The sequence below is a fragment of the Anabrus simplex genome, chromosome 1 (genome assembly GCF_040414725.1).
Source record: "Anabrus simplex isolate iqAnaSimp1 chromosome 1, ASM4041472v1, whole genome shotgun sequence".
Lineage (NCBI taxonomy): Eukaryota > Metazoa > Arthropoda > Insecta > Orthoptera > Tettigoniidae > Anabrus > Anabrus simplex.
In genome coordinates this window covers 649,554,897-649,575,354 of record NC_090265.1, presented here as the reverse complement: position 1 = coordinate 649,575,354, position 20,458 = coordinate 649,554,897, and the positions used below count along the sequence as shown (strand labels likewise).

At 39.8% G+C, this 20,458-nt stretch overlaps 1 protein-coding gene across 3 annotated transcripts in view; it reads right to left on the bottom strand.

Annotated features, from left to right (window-relative positions):
- The window catches only part of whd (carnitine O-palmitoyltransferase whd), a 255,534-nt gene that overhangs the window by 96,170 nt on the left and 138,906 nt on the right, over positions 1–20,458 (bottom strand). For all 3 annotated transcript variants that reach the window (XM_068225121.1, XM_067135789.2, XM_068225122.1), the window contains exons 2-3: positions 10,129–10,299; positions 3,913–4,049 (exon numbers count right to left, since the gene is read on the bottom strand). In XM_068225121.1, the coding sequence (XP_068081222.1) occupies positions 3,913–4,049; positions 10,129–10,269 (278 nt within the window). In that variant the 5' untranslated portion in view covers positions 10,270–10,299. The remainder of the gene's footprint in view (positions 1–3,912; positions 4,050–10,128; positions 10,300–20,458) is intronic.

The following is a 20,458-nucleotide window of genomic DNA, read 5'->3' as shown; positions in this document are numbered from 1 at the left end:
TTTGGTAACAACCTGGAAAGACTAGGTCAAGCAGCAGGGAAACCTTTCTGGACAGTAATAAAGAATCTTAGGAAGGGAGGGAAAAAGGAAATGAACAGCGTTTTGAGTAATTCAGGTGAACTCATAATAGATCCCATGGAATCACTGGAGAGGTGGAGGGAATATTTTGAACATCTTCTCAATGTAAAAGGAAATCATCCTGGTGGTGTTGCGAACAGCCAAGCTCATGGGGAGGAGGAAAATGATGTTGGTGAAATTATGCTTGAGGAAGTGGAAAGGATGGTAAATAAACTCCATTGTCATAAAGCAGCAGGAATAGATGAAATTAGACCTGAAATGGTGAAGTATAGTGGGAAGGCAGGGTTGAAATGACTTCATAGAGTAGTAAAATTAACATGGAGTGTTGGTAAGGTACCTTCAGATTGAACAAAAGCAGTAATTGCTCCTATCTATAAGCAAGGGAACAGGAAGGATTGCAATAACTATCGAAGTATCTCTTTGATTAGTATACCAGGTAGAGTATTCACTGGCATCTTGGAGGGAGGGTGCGATCAGGCGTTGAGAGGAAGTTGGATGAAACCCAGTGAGGTTTCAGACCAAAGAGAGGCTGTCAGGATCAGATTTTCAGTATGCGCCAGGTAATTGAAAAATGCTATGAGAGGAATAGGCAGCTGTGTTTATGTTTCGTAGATCTAGAGAAAGCATATGACAGAGTACCGGGGGAAAAGATGTTGCCATACTGGGGGACTATGGAATTAAAGGTAGATTATTAAAATCAATCAAAGGTATTTATGTTGACAATTGGGCTTCAGTGAGAATTGATGGTAGAATGAGTTCTTGGTTCAGGGTACTTACAGGGGTTAGACAAGGCTGTAATCTTTCACCTTTGCTGTTCGTAGTTTACATGGATCATCTGCTGAAAGGTATAAAATGGCAGGGAGGGATTCAGTTAGGTGGAAATGTAATAAGCAGTCTGGCCTATGCTGACGACTTGGTCTTAATGGCAGATTGTGCCAAAAGCCTGCACTCTATTATCTTGGAACTTGAAAATAGGTGCAATGAGTATGGTATGAAAATTAGCCTCTCGAAGACTAAATTGATGTCGGTAGGTAAGAAATTCAAGAGAACTGAATGTCAGATTGGGGATACAAAGCTAGAACAGGTCGATAATTTCAAGTATTTAGGTTGTGTGTTCTCCCAGGATGGTAATATAGTAAGTGAGATTGAATCAAGGTGTCGTAAAGCTAATGCAGTGAGCTTGCAGTTGCGATCAACAGTATTCTGTAAGAAGGAAGTCAGCTCCCAGACGAAACTATCTTTACATCGGTCTGTTTTCAGACCAACTTTGCTTTACGGGAGTGAAAGCTGGGTGGACTCAGGATATCTTGTTCATAAGTTAGAAGTAACATACATGAAAGTAGCAAGAATGATTGCTGGTACAAACAGGTGGGAACAATGGCAGGATGGTACTCGGAATGAGGAGATAAAGGCTGATTTAGGAATGAACTCGATTGATGAAGCTGTACGCATAAACCGACTTCGGTGGTGGGGTCATGTGAGGCGAATGGAGGAGAATAGGTTACCTAGGAGAATAATGGACTCTGTTATGGAGGGTAAGAGAAGTAGAGGTAGACCAAGACAAGATGGTTAGACTCGGTTTCTAACGATTTAAAGATAAGAGGTATAGAACTAAATTTGGCCACAGCACTAGTTGCAAATCGAGGATTGTGGCGACGTTTAGTAAATTCGGAGAGGCTTGCAGACTGAATGCTGAAAGGCATAACAGTCGATAATGATAATGTATGTATGTATGTATGTATGTATGTATGTATGTATGTATGAACGTAACACATACTCTTCACACCATCACTCCACTCCAAAGCTACTATACCATAGCAAGCAGAAGAATAAGTGTGTGCACTTCCTCGAGTTTACTATTATAGTAATAGCATGACGTTAGGCTCCACTCTGGGAAGTGGTGCCACAGTCACAAAAGTTCCAGCCAGGCTTCAGTTTAGTTGGGGTTCTGGCTGGATGATTTAGTGAAAAAATAGTAAAATTTACTTGTACACATTCTGAAGTGTAGTTAATACTTATAAATCCAGTGTCAGTGAAAATGTCCACCTTTTTGTGCCAGGATGTCAATCGAGATATAAATCAAATGAAAATAAATATTTTTTTCACCATCTAAAAAAGAGAAGATTTTCTCCATGTGGGCTAGTGTTATTTTAATAAAATATGCTCCCCTTATGCATAAATCTGTTATTTGCAAGGGCTGCAACACTAAGGATGATTTTATTAAAGTATATGTTTTTTAAAAGTTAATTTTTTTGTATGCACTCTATGATGTGTTGTGCATTATTGTTCATATCAGACAGAGTGCTTCATTGTAGTTGCTGATAGTTTTAAAAGATTTTTTAAATATTCTTGTTGAATTTATGTTTACTTAAACTACTTCGAGATACCATTTACCAATAGTCCACAATTAACACCTTCACACACACTGTGCATAATTATTTTGAAGCTATGCCAGCCCTGCAGTCCACGGGCAGCATACGTTCCTCTTACCAAGAAGCCCTGGGTTCGATTCCTGGCTACGTCAGGGATTTTTATCTGCATCTGAGGTGTGGTTTGAGGTTCATTCAGCCTACATGATAACAATTTGGAGCTACCTAATAATGAGATAGCAGCCCTGGACAAGAAAGTCAAGAATAATGACTGAGAAGATTTGTTGCCCTAATCACGCGTTATCTCATAATCTGCAGGCCTTCAGGCTGAGCAGCAGTTGCTTTGTACATGAAGGCCCATTAGAACTATAGTGCCACGGGGTTTGAACTTAAAAATTCTCAAGCTTGTATTCAGCTGTAGAAATCATTTAGAGACCTCATGATGTGTTGTGCATTATTGTTCACATCAAATAAACCAAATTTGGGGACTGGTTCAGCATCTAGATAGTGTAATATTGAACTACAACACACTAAAGACAACATGGCTGGCCATTACTCAACTTGTTGAGATAAGGGTAAAAATTTGGTTACTTTATAACATACAAAACCATGTAATTTGGAATTACTGCTAATGATCATATACTAACATTTTGCAGTATCAGTGCATGACTGTCCGAATCGTTGGCTGAATGGTCAGCGTACTTGGCCTTCGGTTCAGAGGGTCCCGGGTTCGATTCCCGGCCGGGTCGGGGATTTTAACCTTCATTGGTTAATTCCAATGACCCGGGGGCTGGGTGTTTGTGCTGTCCCCAACATCCCTGCAACTCACACACCACACATAACACTATACTCCACCACAAAAACACGCAGTTATCTACACATGGCAGATGCCGCCCACCCTCATCGGAGGGTCTGCCTTACAAGGGCTGCACTCGGCTAGAAATAGCCACACGAAATTATTATTTAGTGCATGACTGTAATATCAAATGTTATGTGACAACAAAACATCAAAAGTTTGGATTTTCCATGTCACTTTTTCAGAACAATATTATTTTTTATACCATAATTCTGTAGAACATTATGATAATAAAACTGTACTGAAATAATTGCTTGTAAAGCACACAAGCATTTCTCAAATAAATCAAAGTAAATTTGTATGAAAACAAAATGAAAACATTTATTGCAATGTTTATCACGCAGACATTATTATGAGTCTGCCATGAGCATTGCCACACACTTGCCCATTCTATCTGGCCTCAAAGCTGTTTGGTGGAACTGTAGCAACAAGAAAGTGATGATCAACTGCCAGCGCTTAGGAACTATGAGTGTGTGTGCATTCTGTCTTCAACTTGGTATGCTACTGCTATCCACCTACTTGTTTTTTCCTTAGATGGTAGTAACATTCCTCCAGTACTAAGACAGCTCATCAAATATACAAATAATGAATGAACTTTTATAAACTTACCCTGGCAGGTGGAGCACAATTTTATTAACAATATTTGACACAGTTTTGTGGCCAGAGAAATGCATCCCGGTGAAGATAGCCACAATGCCCCACAGGCTGTGCATTGGGGCGGGATAAACTCCATTTTTTAAGCTATTCTGCAAAAAAAAAAAGAGAAAAGGATTATTTTCTTTAGAAAGGCTCTATTGTAAATATAGAATTAGTACAGTTCAGGACTTCTCACAGGAGCTTTCACCAGGTTTGGTAACGAGTGATATTTAGGGGGTGGATTATCCTTCGAAAGATTCAACAATGATATCTTGCCGAGTGAGAACAAAACCCATTACAGCATGAATGCTCCCATGAGATCTTTGGCAGTACTAATAGAGGAAAAAGTATTAAACATTATCATACCTTAATCTACAACAGATCTGGGAAAGGGGACAATTATATTTTGTCTATAGTTCATTCAAGAACAGACTGAAACACAAACGAGTAACTCCTACAATTCTAAAGAATCAACATCGTTTTCATTTTGATCATCTTTAAGGTTACAGAAGTTTCATATAGAACTTAGTTCTTAATATGAGGGCAGATCAACAAGTAATGCACAACATTTATTTTTCTATGAAAAACTATTTGGGTTCAGATGGCCAAAGCTGGCAGACAGTAAGTTTCACAGACAGTAATGGCTCGAACGAGTGATAATTAGAGCAAATGTGTGGTAGCACTGTCCGCATGTGAGGAACAAGGTGTAGTGCATTATTTTGGGGCAAAATGAAAAAACACCAGATTTTTTTAATTTGATCCTGGGTAATGACTTAATACAGTAAAACTTGCTCACAGCGGAATCGCAAGGGTCCAAGTTTCTTTTCCGAATTAGACAAGTTTCTGGATTGAACAAAATTATACAAAATGATTCACAAATTACTTACCCCTGATCCATTAGTCTAGTTTTGGCGATGCTAATCTCAGTAACACAATATCTTGATGTACAGTAGGTATTTATTACTCTTGCATAGGCCTGCACTATAACACACTCAACATATTATGTACTGTATGTACCGTACTCAATGAAAACAGGACAATTTCTGCCTTATTCCACGTGTTTAATAGACATAGTGCAGTATACATATACTGTAACAAATACTGTGTAACACAATTTCTGCCTTATTCCACATGTTTAATAAAAAAACTACAGTACACATATAACATATTACACACAATAATGTATTTGTCAAATTATACCTTCTTCCACATGTCTAACAAAGAAACCTGTTTCACTTTTCCTGATGTCATGTCTTTCTCAATGCAGTCTTTAGCACTGTACAGTAGCTCAAGAAGTAGTGATGAATTTGACTTTACAGCAAATTACAAAATGTCCCTGGCACACTCAATAGCTTGCTCATGTGTGCGTATTTTTTCCTGACTTTCTCTTTCTTCCTCCTCCTCCTCGTCTTTCGGATTATTATCTTCTTCATTCTCTGTACGACGAATTTTCAGAAGCTGTACAGCAACCTGGAAACTGTAGTGAGTAGAAAGCTGGTCGTCCCTGCGAATGTATTCATCTACATTACATGCAAAATTCTGTTGTTGGCTCAGTATAGATATCGGTGCAGCATTTTCAGTCCCTTCCTCAGGTGTGCCGAAGTCACCATTTTCTGCAAATCCTGCTTTTTCAAAACATTTTATGACTGTTTGAGGTTTGATCTGCTTCATAGTCAAACTGATCCACTTGACAGCATACAGTATGGAAATTGAGCGTGCAAGGGAGTAGGCGTTGTCAGCTGTGTCAACATTCTTGAACAGTGGCTCCATCAATAAATGCCTGTAGTGAGATTTAAAGGTGTAAATCACTCCATGGTCCATAGGTTGAACAATGCTGGTTGTGTTGTGTTTCATCCTACAGTTAAATTCGTTCAGCCGTTCTTCCATTAGAGCACTGCTCATCCAGGCTTTCCCATTACTCCTCCAAGTTACTGGAAGCTTGCTCAAGTCCAAGTTTTGAAAACCACCTTGGTTTTGCTGATTTCAGGATTACCAGAGACTTTTCCATTTCCCCCTCAATGTTACCGCACAACAGTACTGTAAGTCTTTCTTTCGACATTTTACCCCCACCACACTTTTCTCCAAGAAGCAAAGTGACATTGAAGGCAAGGCTCAAAAACCAATCCTGTTTCGTCAGCATTAAAAATGTCTTTAGGTTCATAGCCAGAAATTAAATTATGTAGCTTCAATTTCCACTTGGCTACTACATTTCCATCCACGTCTTTGTACTCAGCACAGACTTCATTCCATATGATATTGTGTCTTGTTTTGAAACTCTCCAGCCACCCAGTCGATGCTTTAAAGGCGGTGTTGTGAAGTGCTTTAGAAATGGCAAGAGCCTCATTCTGTAGCATAGGTCCACTAACTGGCAGGTTTCTCGAACAGGCTCTGATGAACCATTCCCACACTAAATCACCGATTCCTTCATTACCTGCTACCTTATATTTCCTCTTCATTTGTCCATTCCCCTCCATCCACTGCTTAGTAATGTTGTCCTTATGTTTTAAAGTAACATAAACTTGAGTTTTTCCACATCTGAAACCCAACATAATTTCACGCACAGACAAATTTTCCTTTTCACTCGCTTCAATAACTTTCACTTTCTTGTTCAGTGTCAGTGACGTGTATTTCCTAGCCATCGTGTTGTCTTCAAAGCTGACACAAATTTACTGATGGGACACAAAGTAAGGGAACTGTTTACCTAAAAATTGGGCTCAAGTTGTACATTGAGATAAAACTCTCTATGAACCATAGTAAGATTCAGGCAATTAGTGGAGATTTAAATCCCATTCTACCAGGAATTTGGGAAACCCGGACCTCATTAGAGCATTGTGTTATGATCTGTAAACACCTGACTCTTCCCCTGGCAAAATATTTATGTACCTGCAGTACCGGGTATGCCTAAATAAATTTCACAGCTAAAGCATAATTTACGCATTATACAGTAATTATTTTCATAATTTCTTTCAGTTTCCACGTTGAACAGATTCTGCTTTATACAACATAAATAACATGCAAAGCCATATCCAGTGCTCCGGGACCATAACTTTCTTAAACATTGGACAAGTTTCCGCTTTATAGATGTTCCGCTTCGAGCAAGTTTTACTGTATGCACAAGTATTAAGTAACATCCAGGAGCTAATGATGGAATATTTTTTGGGGGTTTTTAAACTGTTTTTATGTATCTGTGTGATTGTGTTGACTATTGTAGGTACTATCTCAACTGGATCTACTGTAAGTCTTATAATTCCATTTAATATTTTAATTTTGTGATTGCACCTTTTCCTTTAGCTAAGAAGTATTGCACAACAACATTGAAAAGATTTTAAAAATGTAACTTAACTTGTGTTTAGGACCATTATACCTTAGTAACAAAAATGTATCTTTATTATTACACTGGTGATGCTACCACGTTACTGTGTGATCGCCATTTTATTATTTTTAGTGGGTCATTCTTTCATTATGTTTCTGTAATTTTCTGTTTAACAGATCATGTTTCATGCCATTTCGGTAGATAAGTAAATACAGTCACACACAGATTTAATTATTACTGTTTGATTTCTGCATCTTTGATGCTGAGGAGACCAGTAAAATAATTTTTGCTAATACTATTAATATTTAATGAATATTGTAACTTTTTATTTTGTGTTGGTTAACATCTAATTCAAACTTCTAATATTTAATCTTATATTCCTATGTCTCATGGTGTGTTCTGATTAATATTCATTTCTAATGCGAATTAAGCAAAAGTCTTTTTAACTTTACCTATGAATGTGGATCATCATTTATTTTGGTGCATCTGGTTATATTTTCTATTCTTTTATGATACACTATTGTTGCAACAATGATCTTTTGTTGTCCGTTCTGCCTACTGTTTCTGGTATGAGACAACATTGTTATAACAGCTTCCTTTTGTTTTTAACTGCATTATCATTAGCATTGTGCGTGGGGTCATGTATAGATGCTCAGATTGGATGCCGATGACTTGTTTTTGGGTCACTCATGTTTGTCCAGTTCTTTGATCTAATTTGGTTACCTTTTTCAATTCATCATGTTCTTGAAGCTGTTATTTTTTTTATCACTTTTCAATAAGTGGAATGATGGCAAAGTACACATCAAATATTGAGATTACATCTTATAATTTAGGTACACCTATCTTTAAATATTATTTTAAAGCCAACTACAGAATTTAATTTAAATTTAAATTTCTGTTTATATTTAATTCTGATATTTTGGAAACCTCAGGTTCTTTAAATTTTGTGTTTGGTGAGTTTTTCAATTTCAGGTATTTCCCTGGATCCTGTAAAAATGATTGTTCCTTTCTTATTCAAGTAGATCTGGCATTTTACCATGCTTTAACCTTGTGTGTTTTCTTGGTAGTAGATCCCCCCCCTCTCCCTGAATTTTTTTTAATATCCTGGCCCTGCCTACATCCCAAAGCTGGTGTTCAGGTTTGCCTGTTACTACTGAAACGGTGAGTATGTTTCTTGTGGACTAAGGTGGCATCACAGTCAAAGAAGTGAAATTGGTTGCACACAGGTGGTGGTTATTATTATTATTATTAGTAGTGCTGGGGGTGACCGAGAACATGTTCAGCTTGCCAGGTGCAGGTGTTTCTAATCGATGACCATGGACGACCTGTGCATCTGGATGCGAGATGATCATGATAAGGTAGGGAGAGGGTGAAACCTGGTGCTGGCACATAGCCTACTCCTGTCGAATAACACCAAGACTTAATGTCTCTATCTGACAGAAGAATTACCATCAACAGCGTCATATGCCTTCACTTGATATGAACACTGCGGAGAAGTTCTGGAATCGAATCCAGGCTTTTGGCACACAATCGAGTAATTAAATTGTAATCATAAGCAATAAACTTCATAATGATCCATAATGAAGAGCAATTACAAATGTGAAAGCAAGAGCTAAAAATTTTCCACCTATTCAATAACAATAATTACATCGATCAGAACTGTTTCGGGCTCTCTAGGGACCATCTTCAGCCAAAATTGTGTGTTGAAGGCTCGTTTGATCCTCTACAGCTACACCAACAGCTGTCATAGATAACCTAGGTGTCACTGAAGAGGCATACTAGGGAAATAAGGAGTGGGGTAGTTTCCCTTAAAAGTTGCTATTACATATCAGTCTGACGAGCCCACTGAAATCCATGCATCAACCGACCCTATGAGCAATATTTTCACTCCATTCATAGCAGGTACTGGCTGCATAAGGAATGGTATTACCAGCATCGCTCATATCTCAGTCATTTTTATATTGTCAAAGCCAAGGATGAGACTGAGACAGGTCACTGAAAGTAATAGATTTATTGTAGCCCATACCAGAATACATAGTGCACTGTAAACACTACATCTTGCCAGCAAAGGGTCCCAGCCAAAATTATAATGTTAAAAACTAGTCATGACATACAATAATAAAATAAGTATTATACAAGCTAAAAATCACAATGTAAGAATGTATCATCAACATACAGTACAAACCACATCTCTAGAGAAATTTCTCCCATCGTGACACCAAGTTGAATATGCCTTGTTCATAGAACTCCACTTCCTAGGAGTATAACCACCTGCATTTTAGCTTGTATAATACTTATTTTATTTCTGTATGTCATGACTAGTTTTTTACAATATAATTTTGACTGAAGATGGTCTCTAGAGAGACCGAAAGTAGTCCCAAATCTATGTAATTATTGTTACAATAAATGAGTATTGAATAGGTGGAAACTTTTTAGCTTTTGCTTTCACATTTGATTAAATTGTATACCACCACCTCACCTAACCTTCCAGCCAACATTCTATGGTCATTTTTTTTCCAGCTACAGGTGGTTATACTCCTAGAGAGTGGAGTTCTATGAACAACGCATATTCAACTTGGTGTCACGATGGGAGAAATCTCTCTAGAGATGTGGTTTGTACTGTATGTTGAATAAGATAAAATCTGCAATTCTTTTCTTGTGCACACTTTTTTTTTTCCTACTCATTAAATGTTTTGTTTTAAAAATTTGTGCATTACTGTTTGATCAGCCCTTGTAATAAAGCTACCTCAGAAAGGAATACAAATTACGCAATTTTAATTTTGTAAAAGATTAGATATAATATCACTGCTCAAACAAATGAGAAGACAGCTAAAAATTATCTATAAATATGTGAAATCTAGCTCAGGACCACTCACCTTGAACCTGGCTATGCGCTTCTTCCAAGAGCGAATGCCAGACTGCCACACTAGATGTAGCACCTCACGGTCGAAGTTGACATCCCATCCCTCGTGGGTGATGGAGAACGAGAAGGCTACAGCTGAATGGGCTTCCGCCATGATGCTCCAGAATCAGCGCTTAGCCCAAATCTGGAAACAATGAAAGAACGCACAAAATATTACAAATCTAGTATAGTGTTATCACTAGATTCATTAATATCCTGAGGACATACCCATGTATAAACATTCTTCTGACAGGCTACTTTATCTTAAAATTCAGTCGGAATAAATATAAATATGCAATATCATTACTTAATGATGCAGGAAATTAATTTCAGTCACAAGAATGAAGTTTGCACTATAATAATATCCCATCACACTACTCTACACAGGGCTTGTTCCACAAGACTCCCTTTCAGAGAATGAAATTACTGCCGACCACCTGCATTCATCTCGCTGTTCAACAATCATTAATCTGCAAGTTTGAGTGCACATTTCAACATGACAATGACTAAGATTTATTCAGTCACACTAACCATTGCTCCACTGCTGTAAAACAAGTCAAAATAATCATAATGCAACAATTAATCATATTATATTCTTAATAAGACAGAACGTGATAGTCAAAATGTTTTTAATGAATTGTTAGGGCTACCGAAGGCAGTGGTTTCCCAATTGATCTAGACGTTTTCTGTAGTCCAAGATTGGGCAAAAAATGTGTCTGCAGTCGGTGGGAAAGTTGGAAGTTTTTAAGTTTGCTTGATGATTTTAATGGCAATTTTAAACTTCCTCAAAATTAGTTAAACGTTGTCATAAAAATGAAGAGAGCTTATATACACTTGTGGTGGTGGTGGTGATGGCAGTGAATAGGAAACAATTATTGTATTAAAGGTGTATCTATTATGTGTATATTGCTTCTTTATTAAATTTCTCTCATAAGAATGACTCAGCAATTCAATGGCTATTTGGCATGTTAGGAGTAGGCCTGCATTCATTCAATGTTAATTTTTTTAAGTTAAAATATTTTCTACAGAAGTATTTCTTTACAATTTGCTTTATGTCGCACCGACATAGATAGGTCTTCAGTCACGAAAATATATAATACATTGATATATAGCCTACTTCAATTATATTAACTTGTATTACATATTTTCGCGACTGAAGCATTTGCAGGCTTGTTCTTTAAGCTATTCACCAAGTTTCATCACCATTTAAAAGCACAGTGCCGGACATTGAGTATGTTGCGCTGATCTTCAGGAGCTAGCATCTTACTTTATTTAAGCGACTTGTCTTCGACTTCTACACAATTTTTGGACTTCAAATTTATTAAATCGTGTTGTGACTTCGCGCCTGGCAGTGTTTGCAGGCATGTTCAATGAACTGTTCACCTCTTCTCGTAAACATTTTAAGGCACAGTGCCGGACATTGCGTGTGTTGTGCTACTCTTCAGGGACTTGCGCCTTGCTATATATATATATATGACTGCTCTTCGACTTCTTCTGGATTTTATGATTTAAAATCATGCAGTGCTAACCTCTGTCTTATATTGCTTCTTGAACTGCTTTTGTGAAAGTCTTATCCTTTAATTTTTTGTTTTCCTATGCATTCTTTTTGTATTTTTAATCGGTTGATGATGACCCAGATTGGTGGTCGAAACCGGTACCGCTTTTAACCAAGTAAGAATGTAACACTTTATTTCTTATTTACTTGTATTGATTAGGCTGAACCACTTCATTTCTTGTTTCAATTTAATCTCTTACGACAGGCAGAGCATACCGTATTCTACGCCCCAATCCATAAGGGCATCCTCTGGCGAAATGTTTTTGAGATAGGTTCTACGTGCTTAGTCAGGTACTGTTAGCGATGCCATAAACATGTTCATAGGCCATCTTTCGATTTTATGACAACTTTATATCATCTAACATCTCATCGACTGCACTAGAGAGTTATCAACAGATATCCTTTGTCATTGCAGAATTCGGTCAGGTTAGGATTCCTGGACTCAACGAACACTGAGTTATGGACAATATACTGACACTTATTGGGTTTGGACAAATAGTGCACCATAGACCTCTTTGTCATAACGTAAGATCGGTAAACTCACGCCTTTGCCTTTTATTTGCTTCATCTCTAGATGGACATCTCTCGTCTTATCTCATTGTTCTTACGACAGTCAGCCTGTATTCTTCCAGCACTGGTGAGGCAAGGGACACTCCCATGTAATATTTCGGTCGTTGCAATGAATTTGTTCTACGTAATTCAACTAGAAAGTAAAAACGTTTTTGCTTCAGGCACAACAAACGCATGCATTATCTCAGTAGATTGGAGGAACAGTATGATGGCATGGCGGGAATAAGCAGGAAATGAAATGCTGTAGAAAAATTTAAAATTTGCGAATAGAAAACTTCCAAGAATGAGATCGAACTTATCTAAGCTAATAACCAAGTTGTGGGAAAGTAAGCTCACCGCACCGGAGAAAAAGTCACCCTAATGCGCACGCATAAATGGGTAGTTAAGCCTGTGGCAGTAGCGATCAGTGAGACATTGATGTTTCAAGCGGACTGTGTATATTATTATTATTATTATTATTATTATCATCGAATGGCATTTACAAGCATAATGTGAAAAACTATACAATTAACATACAAATTAAAATATAGAGGTAATTAAACTAGAATGTCCAGCTTCGACAACCAGTCCACTGCACTTGGTGTCAATTCATGCAGAGTCCGTAAACCGTCCTTAAATGCTGACAGTGGACAGCTCTCAACAACATGAAGCAATGTCTGCTTCTCAGCACCACACTCACACGCAGCACTTTCACAATATCCCCACTTTTTCATCATATATCGGCACCTGCCGTGGCCTGTTCTGAAACGGTTGAGTTTTGACCACTTATGCCGAGGAAGATCGAAACCTGGCACTTTTCTTCGTTGGGTCTTTAATCAGAAAGGCGTTGGTGGGTGGACATTGTTCCCATCGCTGTCTCCATTCTGCTGTTACACTTAATTTTTTATAGGAATGAAGATCAGTCCAGAGTGGATTCCTGGATTTTAACCTCATCACAGGTGGATCTCGTAAGGCATTGAACAAAAGTGAGTTCCTGTGTGTAAAGGTCTTCTTAAGCAACTGTACTTTCGCTGCTTTTCTCCTTAGATCCGGAGGAGCAATGTTTGCTAAAGCAGGCAGCCACTGAGTAGGAGTGGACCTCACTGTACCAGGAACAATTCTCATGGTTTCATTGAGCTGTACGTCAATTTTGCTCGAATGTACGCTATTTTCTCACAGAGGAGCGCAGTACTCACCAGCCGAGTATGCTGATATGGCGGGAATAAGCAGGGAATGACATGCTGTAGAAAAATTTAAAATTTGCGAATAGAAAACTTCCAAGAATGAGATCGAACTTATCTAAGCTAATAACCAAGTTGTAGGAAAGTAAGCTCACCGGAGAAAAAGTCACCCTAATGCGCACGCACAGATGGGTAGTTAAGCCTGTACAGATAGTGCAGCCTCCCCGAAGAGTGCTGGATAAGGCATTCGGGCGTTCCCTGGGCAACGGTGGTACACCGGCTGATTCTTCCACGAAGGCGCTGCTGCACAGCAATAAGCAGATGATAGCAAGTACTGTGTATATGTAAGGACGTGACAGAGTGGCAAAAAAGGGGCATGGTGTTTGGCCATGTCCTTGGCAGTACGGTGCATGAAGTTCCTGAATTTGTTGGTGTTTCGCAGCGGACTGTTCAACGTGTCAGCACTGGCAAGCTGTGATCGGAAAAGAAAATCCTGACAGAGAGAGATCGGAGACGCATTCGACGGCCTGTAAATCAAAATCACTTCTAAACCCTACAGGGATTGCTGCAGTCAGCGAATGAAGGTCCATCCCAACCAGTTAGCGAGAGGACATTGCGATGGGAACAGCATGCAATGAACCTCTGGAGCCGGTGACCTTGCAAGAGGCCATTGCTTACACAGGCACATAAAGCTGCACATCTTCAATGGGCTAGAAATCATCGAACGTGGACAATAGCTGACTGGCGGAAGGTAAATGGTCTGACGAAACAAGTTTTTGCCCGTATTCCAATGACGCACGTCCGTCGAGTGAACCGAAGGCCAAATGAAGCATTTCATCCTGGATGTCTTCAAGGTCAAGTTCAAGCCGGAGGTGGGGGGGTGATAATTTTTTAATAGATTTTTTTCGTATCATGGATTGGGGCCGCTCACTGAGGTGACCACTAACATGAACCAGCATGTTCATTTACATTTAAAAAAAATAAACATTCTGGATGATCAGGTGTTACCTTTCAGTCAACATCTGCATGATGCTATTGATACCCCGATTTTTTCAAGGTGACAACAGCAAAGTTCACCGGACTGGGCGCATATGTGACTGGTACATCTCAACTGGCCTGAAAAATCACCTGACGTGAACCTCATTGAAAATTTGTGGGGCATGTTGGAACAGCGAGTAAAACACCGACATCAGCATCTCCGCAATTTGGTGAAATTGCGCGATGAAATTCTCAGCGAGTGGCTCAATGCGACGTACTTGCAAAACCTTGTGGCCTCACTTCCTAACCGAATCCAGGCGGTTATCACGCCCAGAGGCGGAGTAACACGGCATTAAATGATGCTTGTAATGATTCCTCCAAGGGTGACTAATGTTTTGTCTCACGAGCTTACTTTTATTGATTGCATAAACAAAGTTCAATAAAAATATTTTTCTAGATATTCTGGCGACCGTGACAGGACTCGAACCTGAAATATTCGAATATGTAGGAAAATACATTTTTAACGATTACATTAATAATACAGAACTCTCCAGTCGTACTATACGCCTATGCTGATGACATGATACTAGGCTCTAGAAACAGGGAGGTCCTCCAGGAAGCAATGGACAAGTTACAGATCTGGGCTGACGAAAATGACCTACAATGAAATAAAGACAAAACTGTTTACATGGCATTTCGAAAAGGAGGAAGAGTTGCGGCACAAGACACAATCACGTTTTCAGGACAGACCTTGAAAAGAGTAGGTAATTTCCGATAACTCGGCATCACTCTTCAATCTAATGGTACCTCTTACAGAATACACATAAGAGAAAGAACGGCAGCAGCCATACGAGGGATCTACGACATAGAAAACCTCACCATGATCTCGCTAGAAACAGCAATGCTTCTCTTCCGCAGCAAAATTCTCCTTGCTCTCACCTATGGTATTCATCTCATTTGGGACCACCTTACTATGACCGACTTAGAAACCCTAGAAAGAGTAAAAGCCAGATTCCTGAAAAGAATACAGGGAGCAAAAACAGCGCCGTCAAGACTAGCGTATATGCTTGCAAAAGAACGTTTTTTCATAGAAGATATGAGGTACATCCTACAGCTACCATCTACACCACAAGCAGAAGTCCTTAGGAAAAGAAAGGAAAAAAAGAAGAAATATGGCCGGAATTTTTCACAACAGAAGCCATGCTAGACCGAAGATGGAGTGGGCCAAACCAGGTTTTGCGTAGTGCCATTACTAGACTATCTGTACATGGATTTCATAATAAATTGTGCATGAAAACGTAGTTCCATGACCCAGATGAAGACTGCTTATGCAAACTACGCAACAAAGTGTGTGAGCGTTATCATTTTACAATTTGTACACAGAGACACAAGACTCTAAAGGAATACAGCAAAGAATAATGTTTGTATCTATTTGATCAGTGTATACTAATTTTATGCACGTTTGTGCGCTCTTTCCTTAATAATAATAATAATAATAATAATAATAATAATAATAATAATAATAATAATAATAATAATTAATAGAGTTCACTCAAATAAACGAAACAATAAATCAAAGATACGGAGTCTCTGATATGGGCTAGGTCAAGTTTGCTACTTTCATTTTTCTCTCTGCACCAGTCTCATCCTTGACTGACGATATGAAAGTGACTGAGGTATGAGCGATGGTAGTAATGCCATTCCTTATGCAGCCAGTCCCTGTGAAAAATGGTGTGAAAATGCTATTCTTAATGTCGGTTGGTGTATCCATTTCAGTGGGCTTAGCAGACTGATCCCGTGTTTGGTGGGGGCTGTAGAATACACCCACGGTATCCCCTGCCTGTCGTGAGAGGCGACTGAAAGGGGCCCCGGGGGCTCTCATCTTAGGATCGTGGGTTGGTGGCCAGAGGGCCTTTAGCCGAGACCTGGCACTGCTTCCACTAGTGTCAGGCTCCTCGCTTTCATCTATCCTATCCGATCTCCCTTAGTTAACTTTTGTTGTTTTCTGATCCCGATGGTATTAGGCTTACGAGGCCTATGGTGTCTCATTTTCACGTCTTCCGTAGCCCTTCCCTTCTTTTTGCAGACCTTCGTTCTTCGAAGTGTGGACCCTTCTCCTTTTCCCTGTTATTAGTGTTAACAGAAGATGATTGTCCAGTTGTAGAAAACAACCACTTAGCGGTCTAAGCACCTAGTTCGGTGAAAAAAGCAACCGGAAACTACCTCACTCCTCATTTCTCAAGTGTCCGACTCGTTGGCTGAATGCTCAGCGTGCTGGCCTTCGGTTCAGAGGGTCCCGGGTTCGATTCCCGGCTGGGTCGGGGATTTTAACCTTCATTGGTTAATTCCAATGGCCCGGGGGCTGGGTGCTTCCTGGAACTCACACACCACACATAACACTATCCTCCACCACAATAACACGCAGTTACCTACACATGGCAGATGCCGCCCACCCTCATCGGAGGGTCTGCCTCACAAGGGCTGCACTCGGCTAGAAATAGCCACACGAAATTATTATTTCTCAAGTACACCTCTTCAGTGACATCTGGGCTACTTATGACAGCTGATGCTGGATCTGTTTAGGTTCTAACCAGCCTCAGCATGAGAACTCTACATAGGCATACATACATACATACATACATACATACATACATACATACATACATACATACATACATACATACATACAGCAGCATGGAACCCTTATACTAGGAGAACAAAATAAATCACTGGTTACGTTAGCTGAACTTAGCACTAACAATACGCTGTAAGTAGCTTTTGAATATTTCCTGGCAAATTCATCTGTTGGTATTGTTTTGAACGATGGCAACTCATAACTCAATAGAGAGCAGAGTAGGATGGATTGCATTTTCCGAAACAGATTCCCCGAAAAACTGTCTCGATATATAAAAGAAATTTTATCGAACCCGGGACCCTCTGAACCGAAGGCCAGTACGCTGACCATTCAGCCAACGAGTCGGACATAGGGAAGGTAAGCAGTAATAATACTTTACTGGAGCCTTCAGATTCTATATCAAAGCTGTCTTGAAATTCAATAATATCATTCCGTACAGAATTCCAGTCCTCTAGGAGTATCCAATTCTGATAACCACTTGGCAATCATCTTAGCCGTTACCCATTCTTTTTTATTTCTTTCGCATAATATTGTATGGAAGAAAACTTAAAAGCATACAATTCATGTCTCGGATGAATTACTTCACGAACACATAGACCAAACAGTCACTGACCGACTTCACCCAATTTTATGAGAATGTCGAAGTGGGGAACTTATGATGAAACAGTTTTGGCAGCAGGCATGTAATTCCGAATTCTGTTCGTCTGACTGGTAAGTTTATGAATTATGGGTTCAAAAACAGCAGCAAACACGTCAATCTTTAACAAGAAACCCATCCCACTTCGAGGCCAGAAAAGCTCAATGTTGCTGATGTAATTGAGAGTCTCACATAATGTCTAGTTCGCATATTCAATATTATTTGCAAATGAAGAATTATGGAAAGCTTGCCATTGGACGGTGCAAAAGGCATCTATCTCTGGATAGGAAATCAATCTAAACGAGATTTCACGAAGTGGTCACCATCTGAGGTATCAACAAAGCAGACTTGCACCATAAGCAGCGAATGAAGAACGAGTCACTACACTGATCACAAAAGTTCACTTCCTCTAAACCAAAAGCAAACCCCTACGGTGTGGACAACCATTCAGGAAATGAAATGAAATGGCGTATGGCTTTTAGTGCCGGGAGTGTCCGAGGACAAGTTCGGCTCTCCAGGTGCAGGTCTTTTGATTTGACACCCGTAGGCAACCTGCGCGTCGTGATGAGAATGAAATGAATGATGAAGACGACACATACACTCAGCCCACGTGTCAGCGAAATTAACCAATTATGGTTAAAATTCCCGACCCCGCCGGGAATCGAACCCGGGACTCCTGTGACCGAAGGCCAGCACACTAACCATTTAGCCACGGAGCCGGACACCATTCAGGACTGTATTTGTGTAGCGTGATGAGTGGTTACTTTTCTTTATTGCCCGACTGAACAGCTTAACAATGTTTCAGTGTCTCAGTCATTTTTATCCAAATTCATCTGATTATGCAGTATTTTTGCATCCATCTTTTAGCACAGGCCCTAGCAAAATGTAGCTTTCACTGAAGTCTCAGTTTCATTACTGGTGTGACAGTATGGAGCTGCTGAGGTTTGGGTCTGGTGCTGAGTAATGACTTTCGGGGCATGGTTAGTGCATCTGGATTTTTTGAGGTGTGTGGATGGTCGTGTTGCAGTAGCACTTTCTGGCCATGTGAGGAAAGCACTGGCAAACTACCTGACTTCTCATATTGCCTAGCACATCTAATTTCGGCGGCGGAATTGGTTTCTGCTGTTTCTCTATAACCGCATAATCTTTGGCGGTGCTTTCTGAGGATAATAATACTGTTATTTGCTTTACGTTCCACTAACTACTTTTACGGTTTTCGAAGACGCCGAATTTAGTCCCGCTGGAGTTCTTTTATGTGCCAGGAAATCTACCGACATGAAGCTGGCGTATTTGAACACCTTCAAATACCACCGGGTTGAGCCAAGATTGAACCTGCCAAGTTAGGGTCAGAAGGCCAGCGCCTCAACAGTCTGAGCCACTCAGCCTGGCTTTCTGCGGATCCAAGCAGTCTCTGGGCTCATAACCTATCAGAAATCTGATTAAACCAATAAAAATGATAGGAATTGGCTTCTTCAGCACCTACAGTTACAATTAATAATAATAATAATAATAATAATAATAATAATAATAATAATAATAATAATAATAATAATAATAAAATTAGGTAGCCGTCCATCCTCGAAGGATGATTCTGTTGCAACCTGGTTCATTTATAATATAGGGAGTGACTGAGAAGTCCTATTCTTGTGTGACAGTCCTTGGCACAGTTCTGGCACGTGAAAGAGGTAGTCAACCAGACGCCGCTCTAAGCTTCCGCCGAGTTCTTTTTAGCGAGAAGTGCATCGTTTGGGATCTTCTCCCCTGTCTTGACACCTGGCATGTTCCAGGAATATCTATCATTTGTAGTGCTTTCCCAATTATTGATGTAGATTGCAGCCTGCATCAGGTCGTTTTTGCAGACATCTTTTAAACGCAACATACTCTTTTGTTCAGGTGTACCATGACAACTGCTGCTTTGGCTTTAATAATAATAATAATAATAATAATAATAATAATAATAATAATAATAATAATAATAATAATAATAATAATCGTATAGCCTTAGTTACCGTGTGCAGGTATCATGATATGACACCATTCAGGCTACCTGCGTATCAATTTCAACGATCCGTTTTACTCTCTCAGATGTCAGATCTCAGCTGGGCGAACCGTGGCTGAGTTTTAATTCATTTTCTCGGGTAAACACCAAATGTGTCACCAGAGACCTTTCACAAGCCAACGTTGTACGGCATAGAATGCCGAATGGACTATTTTCTCCGCTCTTAAAAAATCCGTCTACTTTTGCCGTGTTTGAACCGGTCATCTTGGAATTCAGAGGTTGACACTCTACCACTTATAAATAGTTGTAAAGTCGTGAGAGGCTCGTACATGTAATTACGATCACGCGATGTCAGAGTTACCGGCCCCACGGTCTCTCACACGGAGGTCCCGGGTTTGATTTCCGGACAGGCCAAGGATTTTTACCTGGATCGGGGGCAAGTTCGAGGTCCACTCAGCTTACGTGAGCTTACGTGATTACAACCGAGGAGCTATCTGACGGTGAGATAACAGCCCTGGTCTAGAAAGTCAAGAATAACGGTCAAGAGGGTTCGTCGCGCTGACCACACGTAACCTCGTAACATGCAGGCCTTCGGGCTCAGCAGTGGTCACTTGGTAGGCCAAGGCTCATCGGAGTTGTGGCACCATGTATGTCTTTTTTAAATGTTTGAATTAGTCCCGTGATGTAGGGGTGGCGTGCCTGTCCCTTACCCGCAGGCCCCGGCTTGGGCTCTCGGCCAGTTCAAGGATTTTACTTCTAGATTGAGTTTC